The 20449-nt window shown below is 38.2% G+C and overlaps 1 protein-coding gene across 1 annotated transcript in view; it reads right to left on the bottom strand.

Moving 5' to 3' along the window:
• Window positions 1-20043, bottom strand: part of LOC103389386 (nck-associated protein 5-like) — a 29848-nt gene extending 9805 nt beyond the window's left edge. Inside the window, 10 exon segments of the mRNA XM_025062029.1 lie at window positions 4-3262; window positions 3390-3578; window positions 4463-4567; window positions 8460-8579; window positions 8722-8760; window positions 10145-10213; window positions 12282-12434; window positions 13106-13196; window positions 18135-18248; window positions 20006-20043. Coding sequence (XP_024917797.1) covers window positions 4-3262; window positions 3390-3578; window positions 4463-4567; window positions 8460-8579; window positions 8722-8760; window positions 10145-10213; window positions 12282-12434; window positions 13106-13196; window positions 18135-18248; window positions 20006-20043 — 4177 coding nt within the window.
• Between the last annotated feature and the right edge of the window lie 406 nt (window positions 20044-20449).

Genomic DNA, 20449 nt, shown 5'->3' with positions numbered 1-20449 from the left:
TACTTTGGATGTGACTGGCAATCTGTCCCATCCGATGGTTGCAGTGGTCCATGATCGAGCTCAACCTGCTGTTGAGGTCGGACAGATTCTGCATCTCTTGATTATCTTTCTGTTGGTTTTCATTTTTCTTCTTGTCCTTCTTCTTATCAGACTGCATCTGTTTTCCTCCTAAAAGAGATCCATTCTTCATCTTCTTCTCCTCTTTACCTTTAGGGAAATCTATTTTCTTGCCACTTAGTGCTGGGAGCTTGCTTTTACGAAGGCCAAACCAGTTTGCCAAAGAGGAACTTGTCTTTTGTTTAGTCGCACTGACAGTGACTTTTTCCAGTTCTTGACATTTCTGCACATTCTCTTCAATTCCCATCATGACCTTTTTTTCGATAGCGCACACTGTATGGCCAACCTTTTTCTTCCCAATTTCCAGAGGTTTGTTTCGCAAATCTGTTCCAGTTTCAATTTTCCTGCTCAAGTCTTTCTCACTGGTGGTGTTTGATATAATTGCCGTTTTTTGCACTACCTTTTCCGAGCTATACACACAAGAAGATGGTCGAGGGGAAACTTTTGCTGGTCTCCGAATAACTTTTAAACCCGTCTGATCATTGTTAGATAGGCAACGTGTCACCTTTTGGCGAGATGAATTCATATCTGCATCTTTACACGAGTTTTGTGACGCTTCGTGATGACTATTTAAACTGCTTAAACCACCACATAAGCTGATCCTGGACCTGGGCGGATGAGCAGGGCTTTCAGCAAATCGAACACCAGGTATGTCCACAGGGCTCTGTCCTGACACTGAATTTCCCCTTTCAGATGATTTGGTGATGATCTGTGTTCTGATTTTTCCCTGTCCATCCAGAGCAGTTTTTTTGGGCTTTTCAATATAGTTTGTACTAAAACTTTGGCTGCGTGCTTTGGCTCCGTTCATGCCCAGAACTGGCTTCAATTGCGGCTTGGCAGTTACCGAGACAGACCTTGAGAACCGTATGCCCTCGCCACAAACAAAACCCTCTTCTGGTGAAGCTTCAGCGTGTAATTCTCCTTCCTGTAGCCTACTGTTAGCCTCGACCCCCTTTGTTATGGGACAATTGGTTGGTGAATCATGGTGCACTGGCTGTAATCTGTCATAGTGTGCAAAAGTGTTCGAGGTTGTCTCCTTGGAGACTGAGTTGATATGGTCTTTCTCTTGTTTTCCTGGAATGGCGATGCTAGTTTTGGGGTTACTGGGAGATTTGGAAACTGATTTAAATCCTGATGTTGATGATGTCTTGAAGGCTTTTTTCACTGGGTTGGTGGGTACTATAGCTGTGCTAGGTGGGCCTAAGACAGAAAGAGATTTTTCAGGCTCCACCTTATAATGAAGAGTGTCTTCAAATAATGTAGATATACCGATAGAGTTCTTTTTAACATGGTGGTTTTCATGGGTTGGTCCTTTTTTACCTGGAGAAGAGCTCTGATTTGGAGAACCTTTAAGGGCACAGTGGTAAGGAGGTGGATTCTTTGAACTTGTGGGGACATTTTCAGCTTCTGGAGTGAACCCTGCATTTGCAGAAGGGAGGTAGACCTTGGTGTTTGTTTGCTTGAAGGTGTGTTTCATAGATGTCTCCGTTATGGCGGCGGCCTTTCGAAGGTGCTGACTGGTTCTGTCAACAGGTTTTTGTGGTGATAATTTGGTCCCACAGCCTGCATCTGGGTCCAAGCAGTTTTTGTCCTTGATTGGAAGTGTACTTTGCATATTTGGTATGACAGGATTGTGGTACCTCGGGGGAGGGCCTCTTACAGTAGTTGGTGCCGTTTGTTGAGCTACACCTATTGTAGGTTTTTGAGGTGACCCTTCACACTTTGGTTTATTCAATATTGAAGCTGTTCTGTCTGGGGAGGAGGGAGGAGAGGGGATCCTGAGTTTATTTTTGCTGGGTTCACAGTCGTTGTCTCTGGTTTTCTGTTTGCCATTGTAAGTAGACTCCATGCATCTTGAAGGATTTGAAGAATTGGATGTAGAGCCCTTGTTATATTTTGCTCCATTAGAAGGCTTTGAGCTTTGTAAACAGTGTCCTGTTGTCTTGATAAACCTGGATGTTTTATCTGGTGGAAAACAGGAGGGTTTATCCTGATCTAGGAGTCCTGAGTTTCCAGTCTTGCTTTGTTCAGTGGTAGTGCACTTTGACGATGTTGGTGGAGATGTTAAAGGTTTGTCATGACTGGTTATTTTTGAACCATTAAAATTAGGACAAGAGTCTATGGTAGAAGTGATTGAATGTCCTTTACTTGGATGTTTGCCTATATTTCTCCCCCGTAGATGTTGATCAGACGACTTTGCAAGAGACTGTTTTGTGCTTTTTGGTGTACCATGTTTAATAAACTCTCCTTCTGCATCAAATACTGCTGAAATATGTACTTCAGAAAGCATGCATTTGGCAGTGATGGGTTCCCGAGATAAACTCAAAGTTAAAAGACTGTGATCCACAGACTGGGTGCATTGTTGGTCTCCCTGTTGAGCAGGGACCTTGGCAGTGTCTCCTGAAAGCATCTTAGACTGTCTCTTGGCTTCGTCTGGGAACTGGCTCAATGACACTGTGATTTCACTGGACTCAGAAAAAAGTACTTCTGGATAATCTTCATCAGGGACATGTTTGGGACACTCTAGGTCCAAGAGTTCCAAATGTACCCGAGGTCGTTCAATAGAAGCTGATGTCTGCTTTCCCTCAGGGAGATCAGTGTTGATGGAATTAGTGTCGTTTTCAGGTCGGTGGTTCAAGTTATAACCTGTAGACTGCACGGTAACTCCAGATCCTGAAACACTATCACGTCTACCTCCAGTTCCATTGACCTTTAGTTCCTCCCAGCTACATAAGCTTTCTGGAATGCTTCGGGAGCGCTGATTACAGTGAAACCAACTGTCTTTTATAGACGCGCTGTCTCTTCGACTGGAATGTATCGGTTCAACATTTGGATCGTCAGAATCAGAGCAGAACTCAACTGAACAGGTTTTGTTCACATGCATAAGCTTGGATGCCATCTTGCTGCTACTTTTAATACCCAGGGAGTAGATGCCCTCGTTGGAGTTCATGCACTCATTTTCGCCTGACTTGGAGACTTTGGATGAGGTGGAGCGGCTCTTGTGCGTCCTCCTCTGGAGCTTCCTAAGTCCCTCTAGTATTTGGCTTTCCTTAAGCCTCGTGGGCAACTGCTCCTCCAGTGGGCCACAGATATTACTCTGGGCTGCCAAACCCAAATTTAGCCTCCTCTCCCAGGTCACAGGCGACTGCAGATTTAAAAAAAAACAGATTGAAAGAGTCCATTAGGTACCAGTCACATTGACCTGAATGTCTTAACACATGCTGTAGTCTGGTTAAAGGGTTGTAAGGTTTTATAGAAGGTTGGTCGCATACCATTTTTCCACAGGACAATCCATCATTCCAAGTATATGAGCCACTGGAGAATTCACTGCACGCACTGGAGAGGGATATTTCACTGCTGCTACAACTGCTCTGAGGATACACCGGCGCTAGTCCTGTCAGACTGAGCTGGCTCAGGGACTTGGTTGGTGGTTTTGATGGCTTTCCATTTGACTGCACCTCCTTTGACAGAAATAACAAAAAACACGATTTTTTTTAATGCACTTGTTTTGGGTTTTGTAATAGAATTTAAATTCTTTATATAGTGTGTTTTAGATTGAGTTAGAATAGATGTGTATGACAATGTTTACACCTCTTTAATGTGACAAAGCCTAAATAAAGTTAGCATAATCTAATACTATTGCTTTTCTTTAATTATGTGTTGCAAAACTACTCTACATCGAAATAATCGCAGCACAGTTAATTACTTTACCTATTATTCACATATGAGAATCTGACTATGCAAATAAATTATTTAAAGAAGGTCCGTGAAATGATGCAGTCATATCACAGTTATTTTCAGCAAACTTAAGAATTGTAAGATGAACGTCTCAACTTGTGTGATTTCTTGTACTTGCTTTGTACATGAGGAGGTCATTTTCATCATGGTTACTATTATTTCATATCCTCCGTCTTCATGACACATATAAGAGTTGATCAGGTAGCGTTCTCAGAGGGGTTAGAGCTTAAAAGAATTGAGCAAACTCATTTTCAGTGCTTAATGCATAATACATAAGATGACTAATGTACCACTGTGTCCTGTGGAGTCATTTCAACTGAAAAGAAGTCCCAATCGATGGTTTTCTGGTAATATGACAAGGATTTATTCCTCTTAGTGCCAAGTGATACTGCCAGCCCTTCCTGCTCAGGGCAGACAAGGGTCAAGGCCTCATATTGTTCAGCATGTATTTTAATATCCAATAATGATTAGTGGGGGGGGGGGGGGGGGGGGGGGTAGTAGGAGCAGGAACGGAGAGTAGAAAAGCAGTCATGTTACCTGGACAAAACACAGAGCTGGAAAAAAAAGCTCACACACAGCTTCGTCCAAGATTTCACTTAAAGCTTACATTTGATGAGAAGTCTGTATTCCTGGAGAGGAAGAAGTCCTTGCTTTTCTCCTGCTCCAGAAGCAAATCTACCGCAGACAGATGCACAATGCGAGAGTAGAGTTTCTGAAAGGAAAAAGACAACATTTCACAATGAACATTGGAATTTAGTTAGTACAAATATAAGTGTATGATATGTATGATAGCACAAGCTTCCAGGTGAGTACATTATTTAGTCATGAAAATGACAAGATAGAAAATTGAAAAATATAATGATTTTAGTTTTAATGAAAATGCACTTGATTTGCGACAGGAACTCTTTTTTTCAATACAGCCTAAATATTGGGGGGAAGAGTGGTATGTTTAAAAAGAGCAATCATTTGTCTTAGCAGTCAAATTCTGAAATAATTCTGTAAAAATATGAAAAGGACAATTATCTTGTAGAATGAAATGATATTTTTTATCTTTTTATTTTTAATTCAAAAACCTTTTCTGCTTTTGTGCTGTATTACCACGTGTAAATCTTCAGGCCACTGTACATAAACAACTGATAATGTGCAAGAATATTAATAGTTAGCAGGATGAATTACATAAGCATATAACAAATAATTCTAAATATAAATATATATTTATATATTTGAAACATTTATTTGTGTGTCTGCATGTTTATTTAACTTAACATTTGCTGTGTCTAAACAATACACAGCACATTGTATGTTACTGTTGATCTAAGCTTCATTAGGTCAAATTATAACATCATTTTGTAATTTTGTAAAATCTGTATTATTTTGGAGTAAATGAATCAGATCTGGACAAAGGGAACTGCCTGCTGTCTGCTGCATCCCTGCACCTCCTGGCCCTCCACATGGAATGGGAGTGGTAGGGAAGTCACAGGAGGCTCTGATCTTATCTTTGGGTGCTGGATTTCACCTCCTCAGCAGCTTTATCATGCCTCCAGTCAATAGTGTCAGAGGTTCATAGATAGTTGAAGGAAATGTTAGAGGACCAAAGTGGGTGTGTGTTCTTGAACTTTGTCAGGTTCAAAGCCACGATCAATGTCAGAAATTGCCATTTCTAAGATCCTCCCGACGTAGTATAGGTTAGGAGATATAATATTAATTCTCTACCTTAACCATGTAAACTAATGTTGTGCAAACCAATGTTGTGTATAGAAGAAAAAGCAGCTTTTGTCCTTTGATGCCTGTCCCTTGACAACACCCATATTTTATGATAATAGTTATTAGTCCATAAAAGAGGCAGCACAAAGGCTACAAACAAATACGTACATCAACATTGATATTAACTGTCAAAAAATTGTGCCAACTTAATTCACACTCATAAAATATATAGACAAGATCACCTTGAATTGTATGACCTTATCGAAATTATGTGTGATTCATTCATCCTCCAAATGAGGCAGCTATAAGGACCAGTGTTGAAATGAATACATGAATAAATAAATGAATAAAAAGAGAACAGTTCAGCTTTGGCAAAGGAAAGATGTGTGAATGCCTAATATTAAAAACAGACATTTTGCTCTATGTTAAAAAGGGACTTTGTTCTATAAGTCGTAGTTTCTTTGTAAGCAAAAAAACATTCAGCAAACTCTATGAGCAGTAATTAAGATATGACTATTAAATCAGTGTTTCCTTGGCCCTAAGGTAGCTCCAAAAAAGGCATTTGTTGTAGTTATATGGAACCTAACTGCCACTTGCCTGTCTTATTAAATAAACAGTATAAGTAGATGGGAGCATGTACCAGTATTTCCCATATCCCAAAAATAACAAATTGTGCATTTAACAGCCATTCCTGTACCTGCAGTCAATTTGAGGGATTTTAATTCAATTTAAAGTACAGTATCTTAAGGAAGTGAAGATGAAGAACTGATTGAGGAAGTATTAAGTACATTTATCAGAGAAACTGGAGAAGCCCAGAGGGAAATAGAAAACATGTAATTACTGATTAGCAGAAGGTCTGCAGATGGATAGATGATCATTTTACTGCCTCAGTGAAACAACATCTCTGCTTAAGGCTCCGTGACAGGGATTAAACTAACCATGACTTTATTTAGATATTCAGAGCCGATAACAATACAAAGATGAACACTTACTTTTGTTCCTCAAATACATGAGGATGGCTAAGCATCAGTGAAAGACACAGAATCCATGTGTGGAATACTGTAATTCACAGAAACAAGGCTGGACAACATACAAGGTGGAATACTGTAATTCACAGAAACAAGCCAAACCATACCTCAACACAGCTGACGAACTGAAACCAGAGATACATAATGTGATTGACATTCAGAGAATTCTGCCAAATGGTTTTTCAACTGTTTTTTCAAACATCCTCACCTCCTGCACTGGTCTGCTCCACCCCATGCTAACGCTTATACCGCCACTTCGTATCTCTATTCGTACACAGCTAAATTTAAATGGCCTTAAACTGTACATTCAAACACATTAGAAGTGGGTTCTCATCTTTAAACTACTTTCATAAGTCTATGTATTGTACATAGTACAAGTAAAAAACTGAACTATGGGCCACTACAAATGATCAAGGTTCATTTTTGGCTCTTTAACTTTCTTCTGGAGTTTCTTCTTCATACTGTATTTGACCACTGTATTTGTCATCTTGTGTGCTGCTGATTTGCCATACCTGCATGGCATTTGTTACATTACTGCACTGCCTGTTTTTCTGGTGCTGTTCTGCTGCCGGAGCCTTGATTTCCCAAAGGGAACTCCTGAGGGATTAATAAAGTTCCCTCTATCTGTAAATCTATCTATTTATATTTCCCTCGTACTGCTCTTACTGCTCAACCGTTGCCATGGTTACCCAAAGATGCCCTCAGGTCTGCCCCCAGTGGTAGAGGAGGGCAGAGCACACATAGGCTTATTACCGCTTAAAGTTAAGGCACAGAATCCAAATGTCAGCTGCTAAACAGCTCTGTGCTCAGTCCTGTTTTTTTTTTTTTTTGCCCAAAGCATATTACTAACATTTGATGTAAGCCTCAAGGAACCATGTTCATTTGCACAAGTGGCATTATATGTTTCCTAGCATCATTTAGCTGATCTTTCCTTACCAGTAGAACACAGTTTAAACACAGTGCAGCTCAAGCTGCGACCAGGATAAATGGCACATCCTGCAAAATACTACCAGAACTGGTGGAACAGCCAAGCCAAATCATGGTATGAGCCACAACTGGGTTTTAGGAATTCCAAAATGGCCTATCAAGTTCATGTAGATAGATGGACACAGTAGTAGGCTTGTGCAAAATTGTTTTTGTGTGCAACGCACTCTCACATACAGCCACAAACGCTGATGGTTTCAACTTCATGTAAACACAAGGCTAAACTGGCACAACAGTACCGAGATGTGTGTTAGCCACCATTTAATCATCAGTCTGTTTTTACCAGTGGCAAAGTAAGCGCTGGAAGGAGATGCGAATGCGATTGTGATCTATTAATCATCATATTAATCCTTATCACTCAACCATACATAGTAGTTTACACAATTATGTGAAATCACAGTAATTAAACTGGTACTGGTCCTGTAACATGTATTACAACTCATAATAATTGGCTCAGGCCTACTGTCGTAACCACAGTGGAATGGAAGACTATATTTTGAGATCCAAGATTTCCAATGAACCCAACAAATGAACACTTGAGGCACTTTTATGTCACTTCAAATGAGAAAATGTAAGAAACCATCATCTACTGGTTAAGAGAGAAGCAAAACAGGTTCTGGCTCTTGTTTCTGTAAAACCGACTTGTTTTTGATGTCTTTGAGGAACTCAACTTGAAAATCTACTGACAATGAAGATGAAGCCACACACATACACACACAGAGAATACAAACACAAACTTGTAAATGCCGTTGCTGAAGGGAAAGATCATACATTGCCAAAGTAAAAAAAAAAAGTCTAACCATGAGGCTGCATACAACTGTAGCAAATCTCTTCTATCCGTGTTGCTCCAGTTAATCTCACACGACTTTTATATTTTGTTGCCACTACCTGAAGTAGAAGGTCTGAGGCAGGCCTGATCTTCTGCTGGAACAAAACACTCAGAGCCCAATTCTGCTGCTCCAGATCAAAAACTCTAGTGCGCAGCTCCAGACATTCGTCTCTCAGATCCTGAATTCAACAAAGCATAAAAAAGAAAGGTTTATAAGAGGAAATAGGGTTGGCAATTCTAAAGAAACATGCTTACAAGTATATATTAATCTAGCATTTTCATCATAAGGGGAGTTACAAATACAGACAAATAAAAACCTACCTTCTGGGTGAGAACAGCCTGCACAACGTGATTGGCCACCTTTTAGGAATCAATGGAAAATAAGGAGATAAGCTTATTGTGTGATTGACACGTATGTTTTGATTTTTTAGAACACATTTGCTTGGGTATAAAATTAGATTTTTAAAAAATAAAAATTACTACTACTAACATCATTTTTAGGTATTGAACACTCTCTCTAAACAGTAGTACTAAGGAAAACAGGAGTTAATGAAGCAGTGGGCATGTTCCACAGCCTCTACAGTGATTCACCGGGGCTCACACCTCCACACACATTCAAACCACAATGCAGATGGAGGGGAGGCTCTGATTACTGCTTATTGATTGCCCATTAATAAAGTATGAAGCCGCTCCTTTGAGTGTGCACACTCTCATTTATTGATTGAGTGGAGATAGGAGTAAATATATTGAAATGAGCCCTGCGAGACAAGATCTAACTCTGGTTAAGTGATCTAATGAAACCTGACGATTATGACTTTGGACACCAAGTGTGAAAACACTCACTGACACTTCCTCATATTTCTACAGCCTTCTAACTCTGGATTAATGATGTGAGTAAAAACTCTTTTTTCTATCTTTCTTTGGAGCAGAACGGCTCCAAAAAAATCATGAGAGCAAAGTAAAAGACAGGTTGATGTAAATTACATTAGTAATAATATAAACAAAAAAAGCATTTGCTTTGTTTCTTAACATAATTTAGTACAAACTATGGAACATTGGCAAATGATAACTGTGGTCACTCACATGGACTGAAAATCTTAAAACGTACCCCTTTCTTTGACAATTTGAACAATTCAAATGTTGGACAGCACACGTTAGGCTGTCTGTTGTTATTGTTGTTAGTCTGTTCATCAAAATTCAATATATAAACCAGGTTTGTAACAGGTTCAACGTAGAACTTCTGGCCTAGAAGTTCTGTCAGTGTTGCACTTCTGTCGTTGGCTGTAGTTTGTTTTTCCTTTTGTTCTTTAAAACTCTATTTGATTTGTGTAGCGATTGACGTGGCCTAATTCAGTACAGACCAGGAACCCAATTCTGTGGAGCCAGAAAATGATAAGGTCTGTGACTTGTAAGGACGAGGTTGACCAGTCTATGTAAACCCAACATCTTACCTGGCTGATCACACTGCATGACAAGGGCCTAGGTTTTACTCACCAGTGTCTTGCTATATTGGTCACAGAGTGATGTAAAAATACCATTAATACTATATAACCATTTAACATTTTGACACTGTATTTTTCATTTATGGTTATTGTCAATAATTCAAAGCTTCTGCCAAGAGCTGTAGTCAACTCTTTAGAAGACACTTGGCAAAGGACAATAGTATAGTCATATTTAATTGACACTTCAGTAGTTCTTAAGTTACCCTGAGGTGAAGACAGATTACATGCTCTGTAGTACGTACCTCATCAAGGCAGCATTCATACTGTTCCCTCTGGATCTCATTCTCCAAAGCCAATGCAGAATTCTCCTTCTGCAGACAAACCCACAGAGACGGTGACTGTCAGTGCAGCACAAACACAAGAAGGTACTTTCTTTTCTTTCACTTATGACCAGTCATGGAGAGAGAAGCAACGATGAGCGAGGCCTGAATGAAAGCGAGGACTTGACCACCAGAGGTCAGAACATTGAACCACAAAAGCTAATAAAAATGCATGCAGAACAACAAACGAAAAGGTCGAGTAGACAGAAGGTATAATTGTGAACTTTGAGGTGGCAGAAGGTAATTTGCAGTTTGGAGCTAATAATAAATATCTTCTTCACTTGCCAAGCAGTGAGAAGGTGCTCTATTGATCCTAGGAGTTTCCAATTTGTCGGAGGTGGGCAGCATATTAGGCGCTGTCAGTTGGCTTTTGGCTCTCAGCCTCTGCCCTTTACCAGAAGCTAACAGACCCTTGATTAAAACGTGGGAAACATAATTATTTCCACAACACTTATAACCCTATTTAAGAATCCTACAGACTAATTAAAATGTGAAGCTTGGGAAAGGGGCTCTCAGTATAATCAACGAATGAATAAAAAAGTGCCTTGAGTAACATAACATAACTAAAGAAGTCCAGGATTGGTCAACAGTAGTGATGTAACGATGAGTCATGAATCAATTAAAAATCAATCCAAAGGTGTAGTGACCTGCATTGGTTAAAATAAAAAATACATCACACGTAGTAGGCGGCATTAAGTCAAAAAGTCAGTGGTCATACCATGAGTCTACACACTTTAGAACAGTAGGTGGCAGTATACCCTTAAAAACGTTGGCTGTTAACAACTATTAAGCCAAGACATGAGGTCTCTACATAGCCTATGTGACATTCAGGTGTTCAAGCAGAACGTGGAAAGAACTTCCACGGAGACAAATATTGTTTTACACTTTTTCTATAAAAAAAGGAACTCTGTCCAGTTAACATTTTTTTATATTGAATTAAATGTGGTACTCAGGAAAGACATAGATCTGGTACAGAGAGTTTATTCCAAAATCAAAATACCAAAAGTCCATTGGATAACAGGACCAGGCAGGAACTGAGCATAAACTGAGACCAACCAGGAACAAGAACAAGAAGTAAGGACCAAAGACCACATGGACACAGAACAATGACCAGCCAAAGACTCACTGACGGAGGGAGAGAGGTATCTGTATACCCAGGGCACCAGGTGAGACCAGTGAGACTAATGAGCAGGTGATCACAGGACACAGGTGAGTGTGATGACACTGATTGCACAGCAATTTTTGTATTCCGTGATTTAAGTTTATGAGGTACACAAGACCATTTCAGTTTTTAAATAGTTCTCATAAAAAAGGATCATTGTATTTGATCATCATTTGATTTAAGCTTATCTTGTTTAAAATTGTTTTAAAATTGGATTGTGAACACATTAATTATCGTTACGTATCGTTACATCCCTCGTCACCAGTAGACCCAACCAGTGGTGCTTTTCAAACAATTCTTGGTGGTTGAGTGTCAAGACAGTGTGTGCAAAATGTAACATCTTAGATGCTACTTTACTGCACATAACCGATGACATTATTTAACTAAAATCCTAATTACGCTGTTAGATCAGAACATCAGTGTCTGATATGACTTATCATATCAGTTAGACCTGATGCCTTAGTATAATTTACTGCTCCTGCCGATGAAAATAAAAAGTATACCTTGAATTATGTCCTTGAATTAGTGTGAAATGAAAGAAACTGTATGCCCAATGGATGGTGAGTTATATACTGTAAGCAATAAGCCTGGATGGATGTAGTTCCATTACTGCCTCTCCTTCTGTTTGGGGATCATGGTGGAGCACTTCTTAAATCCTTAAGAACAAATAAAAACAAACCACAGCTCCAGTACGACCAGAAGACCCCGGAGACTATGATGGGCTGTCCCATTTATGACCAAACTAAGCCAGAATTGTGACAGCTGTAGCCAGGGGCAGTTAGAAAGGATGCATATGAAAAAGATGAAAGAGAAGAGCCAAGAGAACAGAAGAAGGATTTAGGGAAATAGAAAGTTCTGAAAGTGAAAGAAAAAAAGTTTTGATGGTGAAATACTCACCTCCAGTGCCTTTAGTCGCTCCAGAAGAAACATGGTTCTGTCTTGGCTGAAATCAGGATCAGGGTTAGGGTTCAGCTCCACTTCAGAGGCCTGCTGAAAGCCCTTTGTTTCAGGCTCATTTGGCTGGTTTTGGACTTCCTCAAAGTGTTCATCCTGATGAAAAAAAAAAAGTTACAAGAAATGGAAGGATGTAAAAGAAGAATTAAGAACAGTTCAAAAAAGAAAACCCAAAATACAAGAAATGGAAGGATGTAAAAGAAGGGTTAGGGTTCATGAGCTCATGTTATAAGTGCAGATAGTTAATGAACAAACTGACGAGATATAAGTATTCCTAAGGCATAAGAGAAGATCTGCTCTCATTCGTTTGTTTAATGCATAAAATAATTTATAGTGTTTTATTTTTATTTATTAATAACAAATAAGGAATGAGTTAATGTACTTTTAATAACAAAACACATCTTCCTTGGTAGAATTAAGTAATAACACATTATGTATGTTTTTTTTTCTTATTAGGTTTTCTTTTCTTTTCTTAGTGTAAAACATTGAAGCAGTGGTGGCTTCTCCTGTTTCAGGAGCTAAATGAACGATAGGAGCTTTATGTACTTGATATTCTAAACACTTCTAGCCCATGAACCTGGCCTGTGTCTAGATGTAAATAAATAAAATTGATCATTTTGTATTGTTTTTTTATTTTATATAATATTATACATTTATATCAATTAAAACCACCTTTTTGATTTTTTTATACACAGGTATAAAAATATAAGGTCATATTTTGACAGTGTTGTAATGTACAGACTGGACGTGTAACAACAAAAGTTGACCTTGTTGGCCTTCATGATGTTCACTGTTTCAACAGCAGTCTGCTCCAGGATTCCCTGGCTCTGCAGCAGCGACCGTACTGTCCCTTCCATCCTGCACACAGAAGAACCGTCTTTGTGTCATACTCAGATTAGAATACATTTGAAGCTACAGATAACTGAAGATCGTTAAATAAATACCTGCACCTGTATTGGTTTGTATCAGAATACTAACAGCTAAATATGTTGTATACATACTTGCTTTGGCTAAATAAAAGAAACAATTCAAATCCACATCTACAATGATATCAAGAGTCAACACACAATGAACTACTGTTAATATTACAAAGAAAAAAACTGTATCTTTGTGAACTTTCATTGTGTCAGCACAAAGAAAGGGACTGAAGGACAAGGTTGAAATGTAAGTTCTGTACTTGTTACTTTTGAACTGAAACATCTACAATAATATGCATTTAACATTAAAGGTATAATAATGACATTTTTCTGAATATTCTGAATAATATGAAATTAGGCAACATATATGGGACCATCTTTTTAAATATGATGTAATATAATGCTTGGTTTTTATACAGCCATCTTTATGATAGATGGATGGTTGAGCCTCTAGTGTCTGCTATCATTTAAACACACTTTACATATAAACAGGATATAAGAAGAATTCAAATAAAATAACATAAGTGTAAACAGTTGAAACTTGTTAAACAAGCACAGGAAAGGACTCCAAAACCATTAGGACACTTGAGATGGATGTTGGGTTTTGTGGCTGCTGGCCATAAATGCAAGCAAGAGTTCCAAACAAGTCCCTAATGCCCTTGTAATTTTTTAGGTGGTAAATACAGGGAGAACCATGGTACCTCTGTGTGGTTCCGGGGGGGGGGGGGGTAAAGTCCTCAGTTCCTGTTTGCAAGGTATAGAAAATTCCTGTGCCTCTAAAAGAGTATCTTTGTGCTTTTAAACAGGAGTGCCACTGTTTTTACACCTTAACGGTTCAGATGTTCTGCATCTTGGTACTGAAAAGTTTCGTAAATGTTAGCAGTTATTCTTCAGTACTATTGTGGTTATTATGAACAGAATGGCTGGGTCCATTAAGAACTTACTTTCTACTCTTGCTGTCACTTTTACTTAATAACATGCATGGATTATTTTGACTGCCACGTTATTTTCCCCCTATGTAAAACGTTAATGATAAACATAAACATTCAGAACAGTTATTATGTTATTTGTCATCCTGATAGATTTAATTTGATGTTCTATCTCTGTTCAAGAGTGCAGAAAAACAGTAAAGTTATCACATTTCCAAAGCAAGAATTATGTAAGAACTATGCACGTCCAACCAATCATTTTTAATAAACAAAGAGAAAAATGTTCAGCCTCATAAAACTAATATTCACAGTAGAGGGCGCTTAATGCATATGATGGATGTAAATTGATTTACACAGACTCTAGATATTGAAAAAACAGTCCTGCTTTAAGGTGGTATGGAAACCAGCAATCTATCACATGTCTTTACATTTTACTAAATAGTCACTTCAGATTTTAAGAGCTTAATTTCTACTCCATTCCTACCTTTTAAATAATCCATAATTTTATATCAACCATTTTCTTCTCTGGATCTCTGGAACATCAAATAATAAAATCAAGAAACTTCAAGAATTAACAGAGCCAACAGCAGACCTCCTCCATCTGTAGCTCACTGTATTTCTGCTCCCTATAACTGAGGAAAATACTCTACAGAGAAAAGTGACTCTTTGGTCAACCGTTGTGCCTGTTAATGACACACTGAACACTTACTAGGAAAGTGTGCATGACTGAACCCTCCAGGCATGACCAAATATCTCTGCAGGTCAATTTCAAGCTTGTTTGTCTTACAATCTTCTCTCGGAATGACGCTCATGGTGCAGTGGATTACCGGTTGTCGACACATTATTGTCTGGTAACATGTTAATTTCTGTCTACCAATAGTGTAATTCAACTCAATGTTTCTACACCGGGCTATCAGTTCACCGAGCAGAAAGCTGCCAGTCTGCTACGACTCCAGACATCATAATCCTGCACTGCAGCTCATCGATTGGCATGAGAGCTAAAAACAGCCACAGTGATGCTAATACAACATCTTTACCAGTCTGGATGCTGGGACCACTACACTGCTGCATTTTGAAATATGTTCACAACCAAAATACTTAAAGGAGGGTTATTGTTAGGGTTATTGATGACCAGCAGAACGTGCCAAATAATAGTGCATTTGGAAGATATGTGACACAGTGCTAAGCTAGTAGTATTTCATTCTTTTAAATTGGTTGAAAAAAACAGAATTGTGACAGCCACTAATAAAACATTTTTTGATTTTTTTAATCCAACTAACCCAACCCTAGGCTAATCTTATTCACGCTGAGCTGTTATGCAGGAAAAATACAAAGTGACCAATAGTTAGATAGAGTCTAGGAGGAGGAGGTGGACAGGATATACTATCTCTTCCACATTCAGCTTAGAGGTTGTCCCAGATCATCACCGTGAGGATTGTTCAGAACTGTAAAATGAATTCACATCAGTCATGCATATGACAGCAGGGAAGCACTCCCAAGTTCTATGCCCTCAGAATGACCGATTCAGCTCTGTCCATGGTATGAGGGCCGTAAAGAATGCCTTACTTACAGTATGAAATGGGCCATTTGGAAAGAGGAGATTTGGCAGAAGGTGATGTTTTGTTTTTGAATCTAGGAAGGTTTTATTCAGTGAAAGTTGTTGGAAATGTCTGAATCTGTGTCTTTATTTATCATTATATTAAATATGAAATAAACACACTGCAGGGAACATTATATTAAATATGAAATAAACACACAGGGGGAACTGCAGTGGATTAATACATGTAACATTGTCAAAAAACTATGTTGTAAAAATGTTGTCTAAAAAGGATATAAAAAGATATATTTTTTTATATATTATATATATTTTATATATTTTTTATATATTTTTAAAATTTGATATATTTTAAGAGCAAGTATAAAGTATTACATTAATACTGCCTTTCCCATCCTCGAGCCATATGTAAAGGAGGGTTGATCGAAAGGACCTAGGAGACGTTTTATGTAATATTTAGCCCACGTTTTTAATGACCTCACTGGTTGTCTTCAAATGTCTAGACATCCATGGGCCTGTCCTAAGTCTCCACTAATCCTTAGTTTCATGACTTTAGGGCTCGCGGGTGAAAGGTTAGGTGTGCAGAGAACGTGTATTTTAGCAGACAGGTTCAACAGTTGGTGCAAGTGTGTCAAAGAGGAGGAACATATACTGTATATGTGTAAGTATTCAAGTAATGCAGTATTTTCAAATAAATCCCTGAAAAGCAATCCAAAGTAGAAAACATACGGAATTATCAGAACACATTTTGTATTGAGAGGTGCTGTCTGATCTCTTTTGTTTTGCATGAATGAAACAGTTTGTTCCCACACGTGTGTTTTGTTCTGTGAAGGGCAGTTTTTTAATGAAAATGTTCTATCTTTTGTCTCATTATTGCAATAAAGTGGCTGTCCAGTAAAACAAAAAGCAAAAGGATAAAATTGAATTTAAAAGCCAGAAGAGTAACCTTTAAATCAGTGATTCAAGGTCTATAATATCTTTAAACCCAAGTCTAACTTATCATAAAGTGATTACACTGAAACTTGACGATTCCTCTTCCATTATCATTAGTCAAAGCACAAATTTAATTTGAAAATACAAACATTTTTGACTGAGGTCAAACAGATCCAAGTCTATTTAAAAGATTTGACATTTACTAACCATATTGCTATCATCAAGACAGAGTGATGAAGGGAGGTTTCCATCCCCCTCATGCACAACCATTAAACCTGAATCCAACAGGGCGTACTGCTAAAGGTCTTGAATGGAAAAAGCAGCAAAGGAACAAGTACTCACTTCTGTTTCTGACAGTGACGAGGCATTAATGCTGTAACAGCACATGTCTATATCCATATGCCAATAACTTGTGAACAGCAAAGGAGGGTTAGGAACAAGTGGACCAGTGGTTCATAGCAACATATTTGTGGTTCCATAGTGTAGCTGCACCTCTTGTGGGAACCTGTGTCGGTTGCAAAGATTTGCACTGTAAATTCCCTATTGTGGGATGAATTAAGGACTTCTTAATCTTGATGTATTTTTGTAGAAAAATAAGTAAACCATGCTGATGTCCCCTTTACCAGCAGAGCACATATGGACCAATCACCGGCTGCAATGTAAGCATTGTTATTCCTTGGGAGCTCCCAGTACATGTAAACATATTCTGCACACACGTGGTCACAAGCTTGTAGGTACACTGACCCATTCATGTCAGGATTATAGCTCAGCTATGCTTAAACAAGATTAGCCCTTCAACAGTGAGCCTGAAGCCCGATTTTCTCGTTTGTGTGCTTTGTGGAAGGGAAGGGTACGGTGCACAAAAATGGCAGCATCACAGTTTTATGACCGGGAGCACAAGTAGCTGTGTGGCTACTTGCTTATGAGAACCATTTATCTAGTTGACCTCTGCCATGATCTGACTCGGTAGCCACCAAGCCAACTCAATAAAGGATAAGCTTCATATTGTGTGTTTTGCTCCTAATGTAACTGTAGCTCCTCTAGCTCAGACATTTCCTCTTAGTTTCCTCCTGGGAAAATGAACGCACTGTGGTCAAGACAAAACTATCTATGGTATTGCTGTTTATACATCTTTATCTATTCAATATGATACATGTTGGTTACTAAATGTATCTATGGCTGAGTATGTTGCTTATTATAATATATTTCATTATAATATTAGCGTAATAGTAATTTGAAATAACCAAAAATGTGGTTTGCATTTTAAATGATTATGTGAGAAACTTTAATAATGTAATGACACACGTGGTCCACATTATATGTTAAAACATTTTTACTTTTTTGGCAACTTTTGTCTCATGAAATCACATGACCAGCATATTAAAACAGTTGCTGAGTTTCTTAGGACTAGCGGTGTGTAATTGTTTTCCCTCTAATGCCAGAATTGTAGCATATCATTTACCTGGTGAATTGTTGCTGCAGTGAAACCATCTGTGCCTGTCTCAGCTCCGACTCCTCCATGTCTTCCAAGAGATGCTTTTCACTTTCCAGTCACATGAGTTGCTCTTCCTCTTCGCTGCACACACAGACAAGTCATCTCTTCAATGCACTTGTGAGACCTCAGACTTAAAAGATCATCTTGGCCAATCCCTAAGTCATACACCACATTAACGGCCTGAGCAGACACATGCTGCTAAGGCCTTGTCAACCTGAAAGATGCTGTTGTGATTCTCTGCCTGAACCTTTTTACTTTGCTTTGACTTTAAAGTTTTAGATTGGAATTTTTCTCTGCCATTTGCTGTGAACCTGAAATGCTTCTATAATCAATATCTATTCCTTTGTCCATGTGAAAGAAATAAGAGAAAGAAAGTGAAAGAAAGTATATGTTTTACTCCATTCATATGATCATTTACTTAGGGGAGGCTCCACTTAATATGTTTAATTGAAGCAGAAAATGATTTGATTTTGTTTTATCTTCTGGCCTCACCTCAGGAAACTGCAGATTTGTACAACTGTAATGTTTCTTCAAAGTTATATTTAGAGAAAAGCATTAAGTGTGACACATATCCCCACCATGATTAAATGACACTCATATTTTGTACGTCATTTTTATGCACACTTGCAAATTTACTTTAATAATATATACGTTTTTTGTTTTTTTGGTGGGTTTTTTGTTGTTTTGCTTTGCTTTGCTCCTTCTTATTATTAGGGACATTCATAGAGTGTGTTGTGGGACATGATGGTCGATGACATGTCCATCTTAGGTAATTTTCCAGACATTAATAAATGCTCTTTTTTTCATTACTAATATAATTTGTTCTAATTACCTTAATGACCTCAACGAACACACACTGACTCAAAGTTCTACCGTGTGTGACTACATATTCCCTGCTATTATGACATTAGTATTTTAGCTTATTTTAATATCATATTCATATTGTTTTACCGTCATTACAAAGTGTTCTGTTCACTTAGAAAAAGCTGTTTTGTTTTTGTTTTTGATTACTTGACGTCTCTTCACGACTCTCCGCTCCCACGTTAAGCATCCCCATTTGACTATAGTCACGTTAGGAGGCTTTTAAAGCTTTATGGGGACACCTTGTGGTGTGAAAAAATATAGCGAATACGTTCATGTCAGTGTACAACTTCTATAACCTCTCTGGACTCTTGATAAAATGCCACTATAAATTATCAAACTAGATTTAAAAAATCAAAAAAATAATAATAATGGATCTAAATTACAAAAATAATTTGTTAAAATGTAATTTTTAAAATAAAAATGGGAAATAGCATAAAATTTACTCGGATGTTACAGCGGCCAATAATTCAGTCACGAAAGAATGAAGTCATCATTGTGACCATAAATCTGTGCCTACCCTGTGGAGCAAGTCTTCACACATCAGGGAGTCTCACTGTGGCAGCAGTAATGATGTCTGTAAATCCCTTCACAAGAAAAATAAAGTAGTGCGCCCCCTGCCAAGTGTTGCACCTATATATCTGTACGAAACAAACCACTTTGAGGCGCGTTATTAGCTTCTGGAAAAAAGTGTCAGGAGGTGTGGGGCTGCCAGGGTTTTGTCAGTTTTATTAAACTAATGCTAAAGAGCAGCTAGCAGCAGACTAATAAATAGTACATTTTTTCCGAATAAGACAAAAAAAGAGGCATAAAAAGTTCATATAAACGTTCCACAAGGCAGACGAGTTTAACGAAATCCAGAGAAGCTAAACTTGCTAACTAGCTAATTATATATACATATATCGCTATATTTGTTCACTGAATAAAGACAGGAAAACCAGAAAGCTAAAACCACGTAGTCCAGCCAAAGGCATTACCTCATTGTGCTGCTGAGAGTCTTGCCAACAACTTCCATGACCACATAGGCTTAATAGACGATACTCCAATAAAATTGCTAATATTTACTACAGCTATTCCACAGACTGGTGAGACAATTATCTCACTCTGCTACCTGTCAGGCTCTGACTGTGGTGTATTGTACATCATCCTCCTGTGGGGGGCTACATATTACTGCATATAAACACAAGCACTGCCCGTAGCTCCAACAATAACAATACTCATAGTAAATAAAAGCAGGATAAGAAAAAAAAATATAGAACTGGAACAGTAAAAAAAATCTATAAAGGGCTTTGGCAAGATTTTATTTTAGTCTATTTACCCAAATGTTTAAACCAAGTATTGATTGGATGTTTCAGGATTCCATTCCCTAAGAGTACCTGCCATAGAATAAACAGGTTTCTTTTTCTTATTGATAGAAACTG

Source organism: Cynoglossus semilaevis, chromosome 14 (assembly GCF_000523025.1).
Source record: "Cynoglossus semilaevis isolate Cse_v1.0 chromosome 14, Cse_v1.0, whole genome shotgun sequence".
NCBI lineage: Eukaryota > Metazoa > Chordata > Actinopteri > Pleuronectiformes > Cynoglossidae > Cynoglossus > Cynoglossus semilaevis.
The sequence above is the reverse complement of the archived record's forward strand: the minus strand, read 5'-3'. Positions and strand labels throughout refer to the sequence as shown.